The sequence below is a fragment of the Doryrhamphus excisus genome, linkage group LG13, assembly GCF_037039965.1.
Source record: "Doryrhamphus excisus strain RoL-2023G ecotype Guam linkage group LG13, RoL_Dexc_Guam_v1.1, whole genome shotgun sequence".
NCBI classification, from domain to species: domain Eukaryota; kingdom Metazoa; phylum Chordata; class Actinopteri; order Syngnathiformes; family Syngnathidae; genus Doryrhamphus; species Doryrhamphus excisus.
The window spans coordinates 17003332-17023603 of NC_136369.1; the positions used below are offsets into that span (position 1 = coordinate 17003332).

Below are 20272 nucleotides of genomic sequence, written 5' to 3' on the forward strand. Positions count from 1 at the left end.
TCTATATGTGCCCTGTGATTGGCTGGCGACCAGTCCAGGGTGTACCCCGCCTCTCGCCCAAAGACAGCTGGGATAGGCTCCAGCACCCCCATGAGGATAAGCGGTAAAAAAGGAATGAATAATTAGTGTCATGTGACATATCAGCAAGACTCTTACTTGATTAATCGAAATGAGATTAATCAACAAAGAACGTAATCATCAGTTATAGTCCTACTTCCAAACAACGGTTTGTTGTGATCTTGCTACTATCTATATGATTTTGGTTCGTATTGATTCGGTCTATCTGGGGCCTAACCGATTACTTGATTAATCGAAATGAGATTAATCGACAAAGAACGTCATCGTCAGTTATAGTCCTACTTCCAAACAACCTGTTTGTTGTGATCTTGCTACTAACTATATGATTTTGGTTCGTATTGATTCAGTCTATCTGGGGCCTAACCGATTACTTGATTAATCGAAATGAGATTAATCGACAAAGAACGTAATCGTCAGTTATAGTCCTACTTCCAAACAACGGTTTGTTGTGATCTTGCTACTATCTATATGATTTTGGTTCGTATTGATTCGGTCTATCTGGGGCCTAACCGATTACTTGATTAATCGAAATGAGATTAATCGACAAAGAACGTCATCGTCAGTTATAGTCCTACTTCCAAACAACCTGTTTGTTGTGATCTTGCTACTAACTATATGATTTTGGTTCGTATTGATTCGGTCTATCTGGGGCCTAACCGATTACTTGATTAATCGAAATGAGATTAATCGACAAAGAACGTAATCGTCAGTTATAGTCCTACTTCCAAACAATGGTTTGTTGTGATCCTGCTACTAACTATATGATTTTGGTTCGTATTGATTCGGTCCATCCGGGGCCTAACCGATTACTTGATTAATCGAAATGAGATTAATCGACAAAGAACGTAATCGTCAATTATAGCCCTACTTCCAAACAAATGGAAATAACAGAAATATGAATAATCCAATACAGGGCCAAGATTTGTAACGATTATTCTTAATGTCTGTTTAATCTAAAACAAACAACAAAACCAAAACACGACAGCAGTAGGCCAGATATGCCCCCCCCGCCCCAAAGCTCTTCACACGAGTACCACTTTGTCTCATCATCACTACGAATTAACTCAAGATTTTCCAAAACAATTTCAGAAATCAGTCAATGTCACAGCTCTCGTGTCACAATCTGCCACAGTGCCATGCAGGTACAGTCCACATGCACCCACTTCCACTCCAATACACACCAATACACACACACACACGCTTTGCATGTGGCCAGTTCAGCGGCCCTTGGGGGGTTTTCCTACTTGCTGCTCTCTCTCTCTCTCTCGGTCTGCCTTGTGGGACCGCAGATGGGGATCCAGGTTGTAGGCAGGCAGCTGACTCACTCTCAGGCTGCACGGCGGTTGTGTGCGGCTTGGTGTCGACTCTCAGGGGAACTCTCTTTTATACCGACATCAGTGGAGTACGGGCACTTCCATTTTTTTTTTATATTTTTTTTTGTGGTACTACTGCTGCTTTAACACCCAACAACCAACCTCTCTCTTATCATTGTGCTCCTTGCTTACGTTCCTTACAAGACATTATGGCAACGCAACACATTATCTGAGCTCCTACTCTTTTGTATGCTAACTTGCTAACAACCGTTGAGACACTTTTTTTTTTTCCAGCTGCTCACAGTGTAACGGCTGCATCTCTCCAGAAGTGTGAATGACGGGAAGAAAAGCTATGACTAACTTAGAAAGAAGTGGTTTGCCGCCACTTAACGGCTTTCTTGTATAAATCCCAAATATAACCCTCAAATATAAACCCGAAAATCTTTTTACCATCTTATATTTAACGAGATGATGCAAGGTCCACAGACATTGCGTGTGAATTCTGAAAAGCCAAAGCGAAACTGAAACGCAAAAAATTTCGAATTAACACAGGAGCCTTTGAAGATGAAGCTTGTCTGAAATGCTGTGGAAATACGCTAAAATGTACAATGAAAGTAAGAGTAAATTGGTAGTTTGAGCTCAAATCGGGAATCGTACCAACCATCTCTGGGTGTGGATCCAAATAAGTCTAATGCCATATAAACTTCAGTGCAGTCTGTAACTTTGGTACGGGACAAAAAAAATTAAAAAATTAAAAAGTAAAAAAAACAAAAAACCCAAAAAACCCTTAAATCATATTAGGAAAGCAGGAAGTGAACAAGCTGAAGCGAAACTGAAATGCAAAATTTCGAATGAACACAGGAGCCTTTCAGAAGATGAAGCTTGTCTGAAATGCTGTGGAAATACGCTAAAATGTACAATGAAAGTAAGAGTAAATTGGAAGTTTGAGCTCAAATCGGGAATCGTACCAACCATCTCTGGATGTGGATCCAAATAAGTCTAATGCCATATAAACTTCAGTGCAGTCCGTAACTTCGGTACAGGACAAAAAAAATGAAAAAATTAAAAAGTAAAAAAAAACAAACAAAAAAACCCCTTAAATCATATTAGGAAAGCAGGAAGTGAACAAGCTGAAGCGAAACTGAAACGCAAAATTTCAAATGAACACAGGAGCCTTTCGGAAGATGAAGCTTGTCTGAAATGCTGTGGAAATACGCTAAAATGTACAATGAAAGTAAGAGTAAATTGATAGTTTGAGCTCAAATCGGGAATCGTACCAACCATCTCTGGGTGTGGATCCAAATAAGTCTAATGCCATATAAACTTCAGTGCAGTCCGTAACTTTGGTACGGGACAAAAAAAATTAAAAAATTAAAAAGTAAAAAAAACAAAAAACCCAAAAAACCCTTAAATCATATTAAGAAAGCAGGAAGTGAACAAGCTGAAGCGAAACTGAAACGCAAAATTTCAAATGAACACAGGAGCCTTTCAGAAGATGAAGCTTGTCTGAAATGCTGTGGAAATACGCTAAAATGTACAATGAAAGTAAGAGTAAATTGGTAGTTTGAGCTCAAATCGGGAATTGTACCAACCATCTCTGGATGTGGATCCAAATAAGTCTAATGCCATATAAACTTCAGTGCAGTCCGTAACTTTGGTACGGGACAAAAAAAATTTAAAAATTCAAAAGTAAAAAAAACAAAAAACCCAAAAAACCCTTAAATCATATTAGGAAAGCAGGAAGTGAACAAGCTGAAGTGAAACTGAAACGCAAAATTTCAAATGAACACAGGAGCCTTTCGGAAGATGAAGCTTGTCTGAAATGCTGTGGAAATACGCTAAAATGTACAATGAAAGTAAGAGTAAATTGGTAGTTTGAGCTCAAATCGGGAATCGTACCAACCATCTCTGGGTGTGGATCCAAATAAGTCTAATGCCATATAAACTTCAGTGCAGTCCGTAACTTTGGTACGGGACAAAAAAAAATTTAAAAATTAAAAAGTAAAAAAAACAAAAAACCCAAAAAACCCTTAAATCATATTAGGAAAGCAGGAAGTGAACAAGCTGAAGCGAAACTGAAATGCAAAATTTCGAATGAACACAGGAGCCTTTCAGAAGATGAAGCTTGTCTGAAATGCTGTGGAAATACGCTAAAATGTACAATGAAAGTAAGAGTAAATTGGAAGTTTGAGCTCAAATCGGGAATCGTACCAACCATCTCTGAATGTGGATCCAAATAAGTCTAATGCCATATAAACTTCAGTGCAGTCCGTAACTTCGGTACAGGACAAAAAAAAAGGAAAAAATTAAAAAGTAAAAAAAAACAAACAAAAAAAAAACCCTTAAATCATATTAGGAAAGCAGGAAGTGAACAAGCTGAAGCGAAACTGAAACGCAAAATTTCAAATGAACACAGGAGCCTTTCAGAAGATGAAGCTTGTCTGAAATGCTGTGGAAATACGCTAAAATGTACAATGAAAGTAAGAGTAAATTGGTAGTTTGAGCTCAAATCGGGAATTGTACCAACCATCTCTGGGTGTGGATCCAAATAAGTCTAATGCCATATAAACTTCAGTGCAGTCCGTAACTTTGGTACGGGACAAAAAAAATTTAAAAATTAAAAATTAAAAAAAACAAAAAACCCAAAAAACCCTTAAATCATATTAAGAAAGCAGGAAGTGAACAAGCTGAAGCGAAACTGAAACGCAAAATTTCAAATGAACACAGGAGCCTTTCGGAAGATGAAGCTTGTCTGAAATGCTGTGGAAATACGCTAAAAATGTACAATGAAAGTAAGAGTAAATTGGTAGTTTGAGCTCAAATCGGGAATCGTACCAACCATCTCTGGGTGTGGATCCAAAAAAGTCTAATGCCATATAAACTTCAGTGCAGTCCGTAACTTCGGCACAGGACAAAAAAAAATGAAAAAATTAAAAAGTAAAAAAAAACAAACAAACAAAAAAACCCCTTAAATCATATTAGGAAAGCAGGAAGTGAACAAGCTGAAGCAAAACTGAAACGCAAAATTTCAAATGAACACAGGAGCCTTTCGAAAGATGAAGCTTGTCTGAAATGCTGTGGAAATACGCTAAAAATGTACAATGAAAGTAAGAGTAAATTGGTAGTTTGAGCTCAAATCGGGAATCGTACCAACCATCTCTGGATGTGGATCCAAATAAGTCTAATTGGACAAAAAAAAACAAAAAAAACCAACAAAAAAACCTTAAACCATATTAGGAAAGCAGGAAGTGAACAAATGTAACAGTTACTGATTGTAAAAGTACCAGATGGAGGGGTAGGATTTAATAAGCTTTGCTTCTTCCTACTCCTTTCGGACATGTGGAACTGTGAACTGATGATGTGATGCATTCAATTGTAATCTGATGCATGTTCAAATGAAATTAAACATTACCATTACTGTATCCAGTTTGTGTACAGTCCTAACACCGGGTATGAAGGAGCCTACTCCAGTCGGTGCCTTTGCAAAGAAAAAAAGTCTACGTTTACTGTCTTCTTCTATATAGTTGATAGGTGGCAGAGATTAAATTACATTGACTTTTTTTTACAGTACTATTTAAAGTGGTTTGGTATCTCCGGATTCGATTTTAGGACCTCCAGATTCCATACCAAGCACTCCACAAGAGGAGAACGTATGTAATGATCATACAAATAGTTCCCACCGTGCTCATTTTGAATGCCCAGAGATACATGGTGTTTATTTATCCTTCCGCGAGTTACTGCCTTGCTTTGAAATGAATGAGCACCAGCTGCTTTGTGCTACAATCTCCCCTGCAAAGTGTCAGCATCATGTTCGAACCGCACACAAATTGTGCTCGCTTATTTGTTGCGCGTCATCTGTAGTTTGTTCCATGTGTTTTTTGTTTTTTTTTCTCTGCACAAACCCGGAATACAAATGATGCCCTGGTTATCTTCCTCATACTGGTCACCTTCAAATACATTTAATTTAGAGCGTATATATATAAATTTCCTGTTATAACGCTTCCAAGTAAGTCGTTTTTGACGTAATTGTACATAGAATCATACTAAGGAATGTCAGTCAATGTGTCAAATTACACATGTAGACTTGGTTTTCATGCTTTGGAATTATGTGGTGAGCCTGATGGAAGCAGATGTTTCCAGAGAAAAGAAACAAATGCTAATTACTGTGCATATCTGGAGGCATCACGCATAGAAAACTCACATTGTAAGCGCCAAATATCCTCCGACACTTCTCGTCGTGGAAATTTTTTTCTTTTTTTCATTCATTTCATTTTCGACTGCTTTTCCTCATGAGGGTCGCGGATGGGTCCCAGCTGTCTTCGGGCGAGAGGTGGACGGGGTACACGCTGGACTGGTCGCCAGCCAATCACAGGGCACATATAGACAAACAACCATTCACACTCACATTCATACCTATGGACAATTTGGAGTCGCTAATTAACCTAGCATGTTTTTGGAATGTGGGAGGAAACCGGAGTACCCGGAGAAAACCCACGCATGCACGGGGGAGAACATGCAAACTCCACATAGAGATGGCCAAAGGTGGAATCAAACTTGCGTCTCCTAGCTGTGAGGCCTGCGCGCTAACCACCCGACCGCCGTGCAGCCCTTTTCAATCATACACGAGCAAAAGAGAATTCAACCACTGGACACTAAAACTAAAATAAAGTAAAATTTGAGCGTATCCCAGATGTCTTCGGGCGAGAGGCGGGGTACACCCTGGACTGGTGGCCAGCCAATAACAGGGCACATATAGACAAACAACCATTCACACTCACATTCATACCTATGGACAATTTGGAGTCACTAATTAACCTAGCATGTTTTTGGAATGTGGGAGGAAACCGGAGTACCAGGAGAAAACCCACGCATGCACGGGGAGAACATGCAAATTCCACACAGAGATGGCTGATGGTGGAATTGAACTCGGGTCTCCTGAGGCCTGCGCAGTAACCACTACTCCGCCGTGCAGCCCTGTACCTATAACAGTTTAACCTGAAGAGTCGCCAATTAACCTAGCATGGTTTTGGACATGGCAGAGGGTGGAATTGAACCCTGGTCTCCTAGCTGTGAGGTCTGCGCGCTAACCACTAGTTCACCGTGCCGCCTGTGTGCTTTTTTTTTTTTCTCCTGTTAAATTCATGTGTCCCTTTTATCCAATTCATTTCCATCTGGCTGTGAGTCATGAAAAATGCTTTTGGGCATCAGAACCGTTACTATGGTTACCAATTGTAATTTGTGTATTGTTAAGCATGTGAAATATTTTGGCTGGATTTTTCCACATTCTGTTGCAAGTCAATGAGGCGGATTGACGCCGATCACAACTTTGTGATTATTCATGTTGACGGAAAAGCAAAAATGGCAGTAAAATGGCTGAACTGAAGAGTTTTAGATGCACTAGTTCTGTCGTCAGGTTAAAACGGACATATCTAGACGGGGTTCCAACAGCATCTTTGCTCCAATTTCATTTACTGATTGAGGACAAAGTGAAGTTAAGGTCGTTTGATGTTTTTTTTTACACACCTGACAGACTTTGGGGGGAGGGTTGAGAAGGGTGTCTGTGGTCCAGGTGATTTGTCATTAGATGATGTTCATTAGTGTGTTGTTGGGCTGACTACCGATGTGGAACTACAGCATGAATGAAGCCCAGGCACGCATTTTTTTACAGGATACATCTCAGGCAATAATTCTATTTGATCATAGTTTATTAGCAATACTGCATTGTGAGTTCGATTCCGGTGGAATAATAAATAATAATAATAAAAAAATGTAGTTTGAAGTTATTTCTGTAGAAGGTAGTGGCTTGGTTTTCCTTTTTAACAGCATAACTGGATTTTTTTTTTTTTTTCGGGGGGTGGGTATGATGAGCTTGATGTTTAGCTCATCCAAATTGAGGTTTGGTTGACCTTGTTTCTGCTGTCACAGCAATATCTGCTTGGGATTAAAGGAGATTAAAGCCTATTCAGTTGCCCCCCAATGTAGCATTTAATGTGAAGTGCTGTTAATAATAATAATAAGCACTCGATTGGTAATGTTGACTGTGAGGAATAGTTCGTGTATTTCATTTATTCATTCATTTTCTACTGCTTATCCTCAAAAAAGGTCGCGGGGATTGCTGGAGCCTATCCCAGCTGTCTTCGGGCGAGAGGCAGGGTACACCCTGGACTGGTGGCCAGCCAATCACAGGGCACATATAGACAAACAACCATTCACACTCAAATTCATACCTATGGACAATTTGGAGTCGCTAATTAACCTAGCATGTTTTTGGAGTCCCCGGAGAAAACCCACACATGCACGGGGAGAACATGCAAACTCCCAGTTCATGTACTTAAATATACAAAATAATGCATAGAAGTACTGTACCTACTTACCTAACAGTACTAATGGAGGAATTTACAAAGAGTCCTTTACGGTTCAAATTTGATCAAGTTTTTGAAAAACTAGTAACTAAAGAGGCTGCATGGTGGTCGAGTGGTTAGCGCGCAGACCTCACAGCTAGGAGACCCGAGTTCAATCCCACCCACGGCCATCTCTGTGTGGAGTTTGCATGTTCTCCCCGTGAATGCGTGGGTTTTCTCCGGTTTCCTCCCACATTCCAAAAACATGCTAGGTTAATTAGCGACTCCAAATTGTCCATAGGTATGAATGTGAGTGTGAATGGTTGTTTGTCTATATGTGCCCTGTGATTGGCTGGCCACCAGCCTCTCGCCCGAAGACAGCTGGGATAGGATAAGCGGTAGAAAATGAATGAATGATTTTCGTTTCTATTAGTTACTATTCATTTTCTACCGCTTTTTCCTCACCGGAGCCTGGACTAGTTGCCAGCCAATCACAGGGCACGTATAGCCAAACAACCATTCACACTCACATTCATACCTATGAACAATTTGGAGTCGCTAATTAACCTAGCATGTTTTTGGAATGTGGGAGAAAACCCACGTATGCACGGGGGAGAACAACAAACTCCACACAGAGATGGCTGAGGGTGGAATTGAACTCTGGTCTCCTAGCTGTGAGGTCTGCGCACTAACCACTAGACCACCATGCCGCCAGAAACGAAAACAAAATAAAATAAATATCAGCTTGTTATCCTGAATGTACCATATACTACATAGCAGTAACATATACGGGTATATAAAACAAAAACACATTGTTGGAGTACTTTGTTTGTGGCATTGGTTTGTCCCATTACATGCATTAATTACTTACACTTACTTACAATTAAATACAAGTTAGTATTTCCTTATATTTAGCTGTTGGGGTTTAAACGTTCCCATGTAATTATTTGTTGCAATTAATTAAGCATGTCCTGAAAATATAGTGCTTTCGATAAGACGTTTGAGTTTGGCGTTAGAGCTAAAAAAAGTCAACTTTCTCGAAGTTTCCCCGGTATTGAGGTCAAGTGAGAGCAACGCTGCCACTGATTGCTGCAGCGACGCGCCAAAAAGAGTTGGGTGATTGTTGACAAGCGTACGTCTACTCAACAAGGGTCTCTGATGAAAAGACTTCAGGGGGGGGAACCTGACAGGACTGATTAAACTCCACAACATTGTCAATACTGCTGCCTTTTAAGCGTATATTTGCAAAGTCAGCTGAGGTAATGTGTACTTTACATGTGCCTTGACAACAGAGGGGATGATTGACTCCAAATTTGGGCTTTTCTTTTAACACCTGTCAATAATTTGGAACACTTTCTGTCATCTTTGATCAAAATGTACTCTGATTACATTTCTTTTCCTTCTCCATGTCTTGGCCTTTTCTCTCCATCCTATTCCTCTACCCGTTCCTTTCCCGATACGCTCCTTTTCCTTCTCTCAGCTGGGTTTGTGAAGTCGCCAATGTCTGAGACTAAGCTCACGGGGGACACCTTTGAGCTGTACTGCGACGTAGTCGGTAACCCCACCCCGGAGATCCAGTGGTGGTATGCCGAGATCAACAGAGCCGACTCCTTCAAGCAGCTTTGGGACGGAGCCCGTAAGCGGCGGGTGTCCATCAACACGGCCTACGGTGCCAATGGGGTCAGCGTGCTGGGCATCACGCGGCTCACCATGGAGGACTCTGGGACCTATGAGTGTCGGGCAAGCAACGACCCCCGGCGAAATGACCTTCGACAAAACCCCGCCATCACCTGGATTCGGGCCCAGGCCACCATTTCGGTGCTACAGAGTGAGTGGTCCATCTTCTTTAATAAACCCCCGACTAACCATACCCGTTAAACTGAGCGAGCGGCCGTCAATCTTAGATAATCTTCGCAATGTTTGAAGGAGTGATTAAGAATATTAATTAATTATTCTTAAGAATACTGTACATTGATGTCAAACTATTATAACTGAAACTTAGAGCTACCACTTAGCTGACTGGCTACTTTAAGATGTGTAGCGAAGCCTGTTTTTTCCAAAATCTTGTGGCACACCACTAACCAAAAAATGTTACAAAATGTCACCGCGACCTCACACGTGCATCAATAAGTCTATCAGAGGAACAAGGCAGGTGTTGCCACACGGACCAATATTACATTGCTATGCTAGTCTTTACACCACAGACACTCGACAGTAGCCATGTTTTTACATTACGAGTTTTTCTCTTTCCGAATGACCTTTCGGGAAACAATGGTATCCATAGAAAGGAATATTCCAATCTCTTGTCTACATGCGCCGTGAAAATCAATAGGGCATGCCCAGTAAAACGTAAACATCAACATCACGTGATACCGACTTCCGAGTTTTTCTTTCACTTGTTGATATAACTCCGTATTGCTATTTTTTCGTCTGTCTAGTCTTGAAATTTAGTTTGAATCAAAAACAAACTTTGCTTAGCAGTCCAATGCCGATTGCTGGCCTCCATTTTTAAAACTGAAGAACATCTGGATCTGCGTGTTACGTCATATCTGAGCATGCGCTGAAAGAACGCACCCGGGATAAATGTAAACAGGAAAAGATCAAATTCAATCTTGCTAATATTTTATAATTAAACTCAGGACATGTTTTATATAGTTATATATTTTCTTTTTTAATAAAACTGCACTTGTGAATGGCGTATAGAAGGGTTTAGATTGTGTTCCACAGATGGCGCTAATGCACACGAAAGCTGCTTGCCAACCGCCAATAAACAACAGAAGAAGAAAAAATTTCAATACTGGACAGACGAAAAACTGGCAATAACGGAGTTATTCCAACAAGTGAAAGAAAAACTCGGGGAAGTCGGTATCACATGATGTTGATGTTTACGTTTTACTGGGCATGCCCTGTTGACTATTCTGTTTGATTTTCACAGCGCATGTAGACAAGAGATTGGAATATTCCTTTTTATGGATACCATTGTTTCCCGAAAGGTCATTCGGAAAGAGAAAAACTCGTCATGTAAAAAACATGGCTACTGTCGAGTCTAGCATAGCAATGTAATATTGGTCCGTGTGGCAACACCTAGCTTGTTCCTCCGATAGAATTATTGATGCACGTGTGAGGTCATGGTGACATTTTGTAACATTTTTGGTTAGTGGTGTGCCACAAGATTTTGGAAAAAAAAACAGGCTTCGCTACACATCTTAAAGTAGTCAGTCAGCTAAGTGGTTGCTCTAAGTTTGATCATGTCATGGTTAGTGGTGTGCAATAAGATTTTTCCAATGTAAAAAAACATGCCGTGGCTCAAAAAAGGTTGAATGCGTATGACTGTAAGCACATCATTAAAAACTATTAATTTCATTATTCAGTTAGCCTCTCGCTCATAATCCTTTAAACATCTTGTCACGGAAAAGACCACAAACCCAGAAACTGCATTGCTGACTGCATGTTTGTAACCACATTAACCTTGGTTCTTAATGCCTTGTGTCTTTTTTCGCTAATCATTAGCTTCTCTTCTGAATCCTAATCTCACCCTGGTAGTCTTTGTGAATGTAACTGACTGTTATTATGGCAATGCATTACAATGCAAAACTAGTGGTGCTTTTAAGTGACAGTACTTTCCTTAGGCTTTTTTTCACTTCAGTTCTAGAAAAAACAGTATCATATTATTGCGTTCTAATTTTGAACTGATTCGATAAAAAAAAAAAAAAAAAAAAGGGTCCGGTGTCTCCTTTCCGCTGAGACATATTTTATTTCCGTGAAACAGTCTCCCTGGACTTGTCTGAACATGGCGTAACCTTGCGCCTTCTCAGCCATTAAGCGTGTGACTGTGAATCAGTAATGACATTATACCCCCCTTTAAAACCCTCTGCTCGGTGCACACAAACAATCCGCACAAACTGAACTGAAAGTGGACCTTCCTTATTCGTGCATGCTTAGTTGATGTGGCCACTGAAGCACACGGAGATGTGGAATGTTCTTAGTCATTGTGTGAGCGTTTCTCCAAGAGAGGCTTAAAGAGTCAGATCCCTGCTGGCGGATCTTTCTGACAAATATGACGTATTTATGTGTTAACACGATTTGATTATATATTATACTAAACCCCAACTGAAATCTGACAAACATTTTGTTTTGACCGAAAAGGAAATGTTCTGCCAAGCGAAGTCTGTGCAATTTGTCACCAACTTGTCAAGTCCGGTGTTGTTGTTCATTCATTCATTCATTTTCTACCGCTTTTTCCTCACGAGGGTCGCGGGGGTGCTGGAGCCTATCCCAGCTGTCTTCGGGCGAGAGGCGGGGTACACACTGGACTGGTGGCCAGCCAATCACAGGGCACATATAGACAAACAACCATTCACACTCACATTCATACCTATGGAGAATTTGGAGTCGCTAATTAACCTAGCATGTTTTTGGAATGTGGGAGGAAACCGGAGTACCCGGAGAAAACCCACGCATGCACGGGGAGAACAGAGATGGCCGAGGGTGGAATTGAACCCTGGTCTCCTAGCTGTGAGGTCTGCGCGCTAACCACTCGACGGTGGTCGAGTGGTTGGTGGGTAAAAAATACCCACCAACCAAACGTCTATGCACTACTTTTGCGTTCATGTTGAAGCTAAAATTTTACTTTATTTTTGTTTTATTGTACAGTGGTAGAATTCTCTTTTGTTCGTGTATGATTGAAAAGGGCTGCACGGTGGACGGGTGGGTAGCGCGCAGGCCTCACAGCTAGGAAACCAGGGTTCAATTCCACCCTCGGCCATCTCTGTGTGGAGTTTGCATGTTCTCCCCGTGCATGCGTGGGTTTTCTCCGGGTACTCCGGTTTCCTCCCACATTCCAAAAACATGCTAGGTTAATTAGCGACTCCAAATTGTCCATAGGTATGAATGTGAGTGTGAATGGTTGTTTGTCTATATGTGCCCTGTGATTGGCTGGCCACCAGTCCAGGGTGTACCCCGCCCGAAGACAGCTGGGATAGGCTCCAGCACCCCCGCGACCCTCGTGAGGAAAAGCGGTAGAAAATGAATGAATGAATGAACAACCTCTGCGTAGGAAGTTGCGTACGCAACTTTCAAGCCCCGTTTTATGTAAATGAGGCCCCAAGGACTTATGGGTAAAAATAACCTTTTATCGCTTCATACACATGTGATCATGTATTACACGGTACATTGATGATAACATGTAATACCGTACTTACAGTATCTTGAAAAAAAAAACATTGCCACAACTTCTTTCCTCGCCGCACAGATCCCACTGAGCGGAACTAATGCTACTTCCATCAACAACACGAGCATAGAGCGTGATTGCCATCAGCAATGATGGTAGACTTTGTGAGAGCCGCCGCCACAGCACTGCTTTTGGACAAATTAGGTACCAGAACCTTATCTTTTTGAGCATGCATATACAGAAGATGAGCTACAGGTTTGACTTATAATGTCTGTTCTCATTGGGATGCCTACTGATGGAAACGCTGGAATAAATATAATAATAATAATAATAAAACGTCAAATAATAAAAACTTAAGAAACCACATATAGTTGGTGGGTAGACAAATTATTTTTTTCAGATTAAAATGAACAAAGCATTATTAGAGCCCTGTAGACATGACAAAACACGACTATAGTCACATTTATACTCTTTTTATTTACAACATATTGCGCAACTGCAGGGTCTTGAGACACATGCTAACTCGCAAACTAGAGAGCTAGCGACCTAAACGGTAGCCTTCAAGTTAACTTAAATAGCCCAAAACTTACCACTTCCACACAGATAGGGAGGATAACTATTAACAGTTATTTAACCTTTAACATGAACATTAATCAAACGTAATATTTTTTTTCTGGGTACATGATACCATACAGCATCCATATCAAACTTGCGCGGGCCGCACTAACATTAAACTTTCATATAAAGGCGGGGGCCTCAAAACTAGTGTCCTGCGGGCCACATTTGGACGTGTTTGAGACCCCTGTTCTAACACAATCAATTCCGAAATACTGATAGGATTTATTGAAATTCAGAGGAAACCTTTCCAAGACTGGTGCAGGCAGTGTACAAGTGTAAAAAATACTAGCATTGAGCTTTTTACACATCCTGAACTATCATACAAGTGTAAAAAGAAGTCAACCACGTTTAAATGTCAAAGGCTAAAACAATAAATTGCGGACTCGCCCTCTGATGATGCATAATGGATGTGCAACCTGTCCTTTGAAGGTGACTTTTCACATTACCACTAAATGCTAGTGCTAGTGTACATTCTGCCCTTCAATTATTAATGTCAACATAGCCATATTGGACTGGAAAAAGAGATGCACATGGGCTTCAAACTCCAAATATATATATTTTTTTACGACTTAAAATCAGTATTTTTCCTGAGAATGTTAGTTGATGTCGGAACTGCATGACCTAAATATGAACGTTTGGCTGTGCCTCTGCACTGCTTATACAAACCCATTCCAGAATTGGGTTAAATATCAACTGGTATACAATACAGAGTAGAAAATGCACAAAAAAACATGGAAAATCCTGTCTGATTCAAGCAATCAGTGCCATGAGCTGGTACATTTCACACAGCCACCAGGGGGATTGACTACACACACACACTCATATTCGAGTGGAGGGCCACTTCAATTAAAATCACGAGCTAAAAATCACTGCAGGAGCATTTTGTGTGACTTAACAGGGTAACCGCTTATGCAATGGACTTGCTGAACAAAAGCACAGCTAAATATTCAAAATGAGAAAATAAAAGACTGTACTCTAAGGCAAGTGATTTTCAACCTTTTTTGAGCCACGGCACGTTTTTTTTTACATTGGAAAAATCTTATTGCACACCACTAACCATGACATGATCAAACTTAGTGCAACCACTTAGCTGACTGACTACTTTAAGATGTGTAGCGAAGCCTGTTTTTTCCCAAAATCTTGTGGCACACCACTAACCAAAAAAATGTTACAAAATGTCACCATGACCTCACATCAATAAGCATGCAAACTCCACACAGAGATGGCCGAGGGTGGAATTGAACCCTGGTCTCCTAGCTGTGAGGTCTGCGTGCTAACCACTCGACCGCTGTGTTTAAAATTTTACTTTATTTTTGTTTTATTGTACAGTGGTAGAATTCTCTTTTGCTCGGGTATGATTTGGTGGGTAGCGCGCAGGCCTCACAGCTAGGAAACCAGGGTTCAATTCCACCCTGGGCCATCTCTGTGTGGAGTTTGCATGTTCTCCCCGTGCATGCGTGGGTTTTCTCCGGGTACTCCGGTTTCCTCCCACATTCCAAAAACATGCTAGGTTAATTAGCGACTCCAAATTGTCCATAAGTATGAATGTGAGTGTGAATGGTTGTTTGTCTATATGTGCCCTGTGATTGGCTGGCGACCAGTCCAGGGTGTACCCCGCCTCTCGCCCGAAGACAGCTGGGATAGGCTCCAGCACCCCCCGTGACCCTCGTGAGGAAAAAGCGGTAGAAAATGAATTAATGATTTTGTTTAACAATCATAAGTGGTAAGAAGAGAAGATCTGGTTTTGAACCGACAGCCCGTTCAAGGCAAAGATTTATATACTTGGCCTCACGCTGCTGTGGAGGGTCTGCAGCATTTAACACGTTTTAGATTGACAGGTCGTCCTTAAAACAACCTTCTGTTTGAATTGCCTGTGGACCAGCGTGCAGAGTTTGCTAAATGTTAATTTATGTACTTCATGTTGTGTCTGTACGCATGTCTTGAACATGCTATTAATAGAACATGCTTGGTGGGGGAGATGTGAGGGAGTCGGGTGAGGGGGGGGGGTGAAATCCCTGTAGCTACTGCGTATACAGCAGTGCAGGAAGATTGCTGCTATGAATGCTAATACAAGTCACGAGCTAGTCCTTTTTTTCGCCTGGCTCAAAGCCTTGCGGGAGGCAGCGGTAATGTCATGAGGCTCGGGCCTCACGGCCGCCGAGGTTGCATCACCCTGGAAGCTTCCCTCTCGTAAAAGCAAAAGCAGAGGACATCGTGCCCTGAACGTCCTTGAGAAGCATATTATGTAGTCACTAGCAATGTCTGTCATTTAGAGGGCGAAGTCGTGCAGTGACAGCCTTGATGTAAAATGTTGGAATTCTTAGTGCAGTTACCTCAACTGTGTGTCTCAAATATTGCATTAGCTGTTTTGGGAAAGCTTTTATTATTAAATGTAACTGGAATTCCAGTCAATAGGATACACACCTTCGGGAACGCAAAGAAAACTGCAAAAAAATAAATTAGCGCAATACTATTTGTGTTTGGCTGTTAAACGGTATAGTTAATTTTTTTCATTGTCTTTATGGCCGCACGGTGGGATAGTGGTTAGCACGTTGGCCTAGTGGTTAGCACATGAGGCCTCACAGTCATGAGTGTTCGAGTTTACATGTTCTTCCAGTGTGTCTCTGGCTACTCCGGCTTCTTCCCACATCCCAAAAACATATATACACCCTGCACTGGTGGCCAGCCAATCACAGGGCACATATAGACAAACAACCATTCACACTCACATTCATACCTATGGATAATTTGGAGTCGCTAATTAACCTAGCATGTTTTTGGAATGTGGGAAGAAACCGGAGTACCCGGAGAAAACCCACGCATGCACGGGGGAGAACATGCAAACTCCACACAGAGATGGTGGAATTGAACCCTGGTCTCCTAGCTGTGAGGTCTGCACGCTAACCACTCTTGCTAGCATACTATGCTTAAATCTGTGGCTGTCTCTTGTGGTCTTGCAGTAATCCCATAGCCTGGTGTAAACAAAGAATAATATGTGTGTAAAGGTGATTATAGGGGTGTTATTTCATATCTAATGGGCTCTAATAATGGTGAAAAACATATATAGAAAATAATTAACAGGTTTTCTATGCTCTAACTACGAAAATATTCAATTTGTGACTTCCATCAAGCCAGCGTTTATCAGTTTGTCTGTTTGTTTGTGTTCAAAATAACGTGAAAAGTTCCGAACGGATTTGAATGAAATGTTCGGGAATTGTCAGAAATCAGATATGGAAGAACTGATTAAATTTTGTGGGTGATCCGGATCACTGTCTGGATCCAGGATTTTTTTAAAGGACTGTCCATAATCTGGTCGTTTGATACGTTCGATCACAGCTAGCCGCTCATGCAAATCTTATTCTAACAGCGTACAAAGTTTAATGGAGCTGCCTGCAGAAGGTATACTGAGCTCCGCATCTGTGATAAGGCTTCACATGTCTGTCTTTGCAGAACCAAAGATTAATGCCTCGGATCAGATCATCCTGCCGTTGGAATCCCCTCCCATACCCGTTACCCTGCATTGCAACCTCACCACTGCCCACACGCCCCACACGGAGAGCTTCTGGATGAAGAATGGCCGCGAGATTGCAAACACAAGGACCGAGCAGAGGAGCACGGCGTACAGGTGAGAAGATATAGACCGAGGGTCTCAAACACGCGGCCCGCGGGCCAAATGTGGCCCGCATGACACTAGTTTGAGGCCCCCGCCTTGATATGAAAGTTTAATGTTAGTGCGGCCCCGTGCAAGTTTGATATGGATGCTGTATGGTATCATGTACCCAGAAAAAAATTATTACGTTTGAATAATGTTCATGTTAAGGGTTAAATAACTGTTAATAGTTATCCTCCCTATCCGTGTGGAAGTGGTAAGTTTTTGGCTATTTAAGTTTAAAGGAAATAACTTGGAGGCTACCGTTTAGGTTGCTAGCTCTCTAGTTTGCGAGTTAGCATGTGTCTCAAGACCCTGCAGTTGCGCAATATGTTGTAAATAAAAAGAGCATAAATGTGACTATAGTCGTGTTTTGTCATGTCTACAGGGCTCTAATAATGCTTTGTTTATTTTAATCTGAAAAAAATAATTTGTCTACCCACCAACTATATGTGGTTTCTTAAGTTTTTATTATTTGCCATTTTATTATTATTATATTTATTAATTTATTCCGGATTGATTTTCTTTATTCTTGATTTGTTTATTTATTTTTCATCTTATTTTGTGTAGAAAAATAAAAAGTAAGATATTTGAGAACAGTGGAATGTTTTATCAGAGCTTTTATTGTAGAAAATTGGAACCAAAGCGAAGTTTTTTTTGTATTTTTTTGTTTTTAATAAATGCGTTTTTTTTTTTTTGGAAAACCTGATGCGGCCCAGTCTCACCCAGACCCGAGCTCCAGTGGCCCCCAAGTAAATTGAGTTTGAGACCCCTGATATAGACTGAAAGTGACTCAAAAGGTCTTAAGTATTATTAAAGAAAGGCCGCATACAAATTAGCTCTCTGGCATGCTGATTAAATGAGAAGTCTGTGTGAATCTTTTCCATGTTATAAGAAGTGGAAACAACAGCTTTGATTTACACAAGTAATTCTATTCATATTGAACCTAATCTATACAAAAAGCAAAAAAAAAAAACATAGCCTTCAGTACTAAGCCGTAACTTGTCACAAAGGATGACCAGTGGAGCACAAAGCTACTGTCGCCCCTTTAGAAATACCGCAGACTCTCCCTCGCCACAAGATAAGACCAATTGGTCATTTCCTTGTCACATTACATCAGTGATACTCGGAAGATTACAACTAATATGCCCACGGTTCTTTTACCCTGCTGAATCCCATACTGCTGCTCTGTAAGATCACATATTATACAGACGCTTTATTCGCCATGGGCTCTCTTTTGGTCCTCCGGAGAGAGGGGGGGGGGCCTCACTACCGTAGTAACTGCTAAATTACTGACGCTCTTATTAGTTGACTGGCTTGAGTGACTGGTGGATTTAACGCCATGAAATGAATGTTTCATATCTTGTTACAGAATTGCTAAACCGCGAGCAGATGACTCCGGGGAATACCTGTGTGTTTACACGTTTGCAATGGCGCCAAATGCAAATGCTACCATTGAAGTGAAAGGTAAGACCTCGAACCTTTGGGATCGATCATGATCATGATCGGACCCTACTAACCCTAACCCTAACCCTAACCCTAAGTCACAGTAAAGTGGAAAGTGAAAGTTTAAAATGTGTTAAACTCTCCTAAAGTTCTACAGGAAGTTAAAACAATATTCATTCATTCATTCATTTTCTACCGCTTTTTCCTCACGAGGGTCGCGGGGGGTGCTGGAGCCTATCCCAGCTGTCTTTGCGCGAGAGGCGGGGTACACCCTGGACTGGTCGCCAGCCAATCACAGGGCACATATAGACAAACAACCATTCACACTCACATTCATACCTATGGACAATTTGGAGTCGCTAATTAACCTAGCATTTTGGAATGTGGGAGGAAACTAGAGAAAATGGAATTGAACCCTGGTCTCCTAGCTGTGAGGTCTGCGCGCTAACCACTAGACCGCCGCATCCGTGCTGCGTTAAAACAATATTTTATAGAAAAATACAGTATAGTAGTCTCTGTGCAGTGTGGGTGAAAATTCAATGGCGCGTTCAAGGACCATCAAACAAAGTAGGGTAGGTCTCTACTCACATTACACTTGCAAAAACTGAGATTTCTAACTGGTATCACTAATGTTTTTTTGTTTTTTTTTTTCGAAATCATTGCCCCAGTGATTGGGGACCCCTGCCAAGGGAATCGAATACTCTACCACAAAGAGATCTACATTACCTACAACATGAACTAAGGGTCTTACTTTGAGCCTGCTACAAATTTATTCATGTTATTTCCTATAGGAAAAATGGTTTTGAACCACTTGGGTCACAGAACGCATTGTCCAGATTTTCAATAAATACAATCACCGTAACACTGTGTGGTATTTGAATAAAATAAATAAAATACACGGCGATATATACAGTATGTATATACTATATAATGTCCAACTGTTATTTTGATTGAAGCGTTTTGCAAGGCCGTACAACGGAAAGGATGGTATCATGTACCCAGAAAAAATTATTACGTTTGATTAATGTTCATGTTAAAGGTTAAATAATTGTTAATAGTTATCCTCTCTATCCATGTGGAAGTGGTAAGTTTTTGGCTATTTAAGTTTAAAGGAAATAACTTGGAGGCTACCGTTTAGGTCGCTAGCTCTCTAGTTTGCGAGTTAGCATGTGTCTCAAGACCCTGCAGTTGCGCAATATGTTGTAAATAAAAAGAGTATAAATGTGACTATAGTCGTGTTTTGTCATGTCTACAGGGCTCTAATAATGCTTTGTTCATTTTAATCTGAAAAAAAAATAAGGATAAAGATGTCCGAGAAAAGTTAACAACCTCAGGCTGCGTGAAGTGACTCCTTGTTGACAAAGATGTTTGAACTCATCCTGTGCGGCGGTGATGACAAGACGCTCTCTCCCCCCCTAGGCTGTTGTCACTCTTAGCTTTTCACTGAGACGACACTTTTAACAAAATGGACAGGCGACTGCGACTGTTCAGCAGACATGCAAAAAAAAAAAAAAAAACGGAATCTTTTTCTGGAGGGCATTTCTTTTGGCCGCCTGTTCCAAAGCACGAGCTCTCTTTGCAAGTGCGTGTTTTTAAAAAAAACTAGGTGATCGTAGGACAAACACGTTATGTAAACAATGTCAATAACGGGCCAGGG

The 20272-nt window shown here is 41.0% G+C and overlaps 1 protein-coding gene across 1 annotated transcript in view; it reads left to right on the forward strand.

Annotated features, from left to right (window-relative positions):
• LOC131139219 (neuroplastin-like) overlaps positions 1-20272 on the forward strand; it is a 45855-nt gene that overhangs the window by 7692 nt on the left and 17891 nt on the right. Inside the window, exons 2-4 of the mRNA XM_058088592.2 lie at positions 9213-9560; positions 16971-17145; positions 18542-18636. Of these exons, the coding sequence (XP_057944575.1) occupies positions 9213-9560; positions 16971-17145; positions 18542-18636 (618 nt within the window). The remainder of the gene's footprint in view (positions 1-9212; positions 9561-16970; positions 17146-18541; positions 18637-20272) is intronic.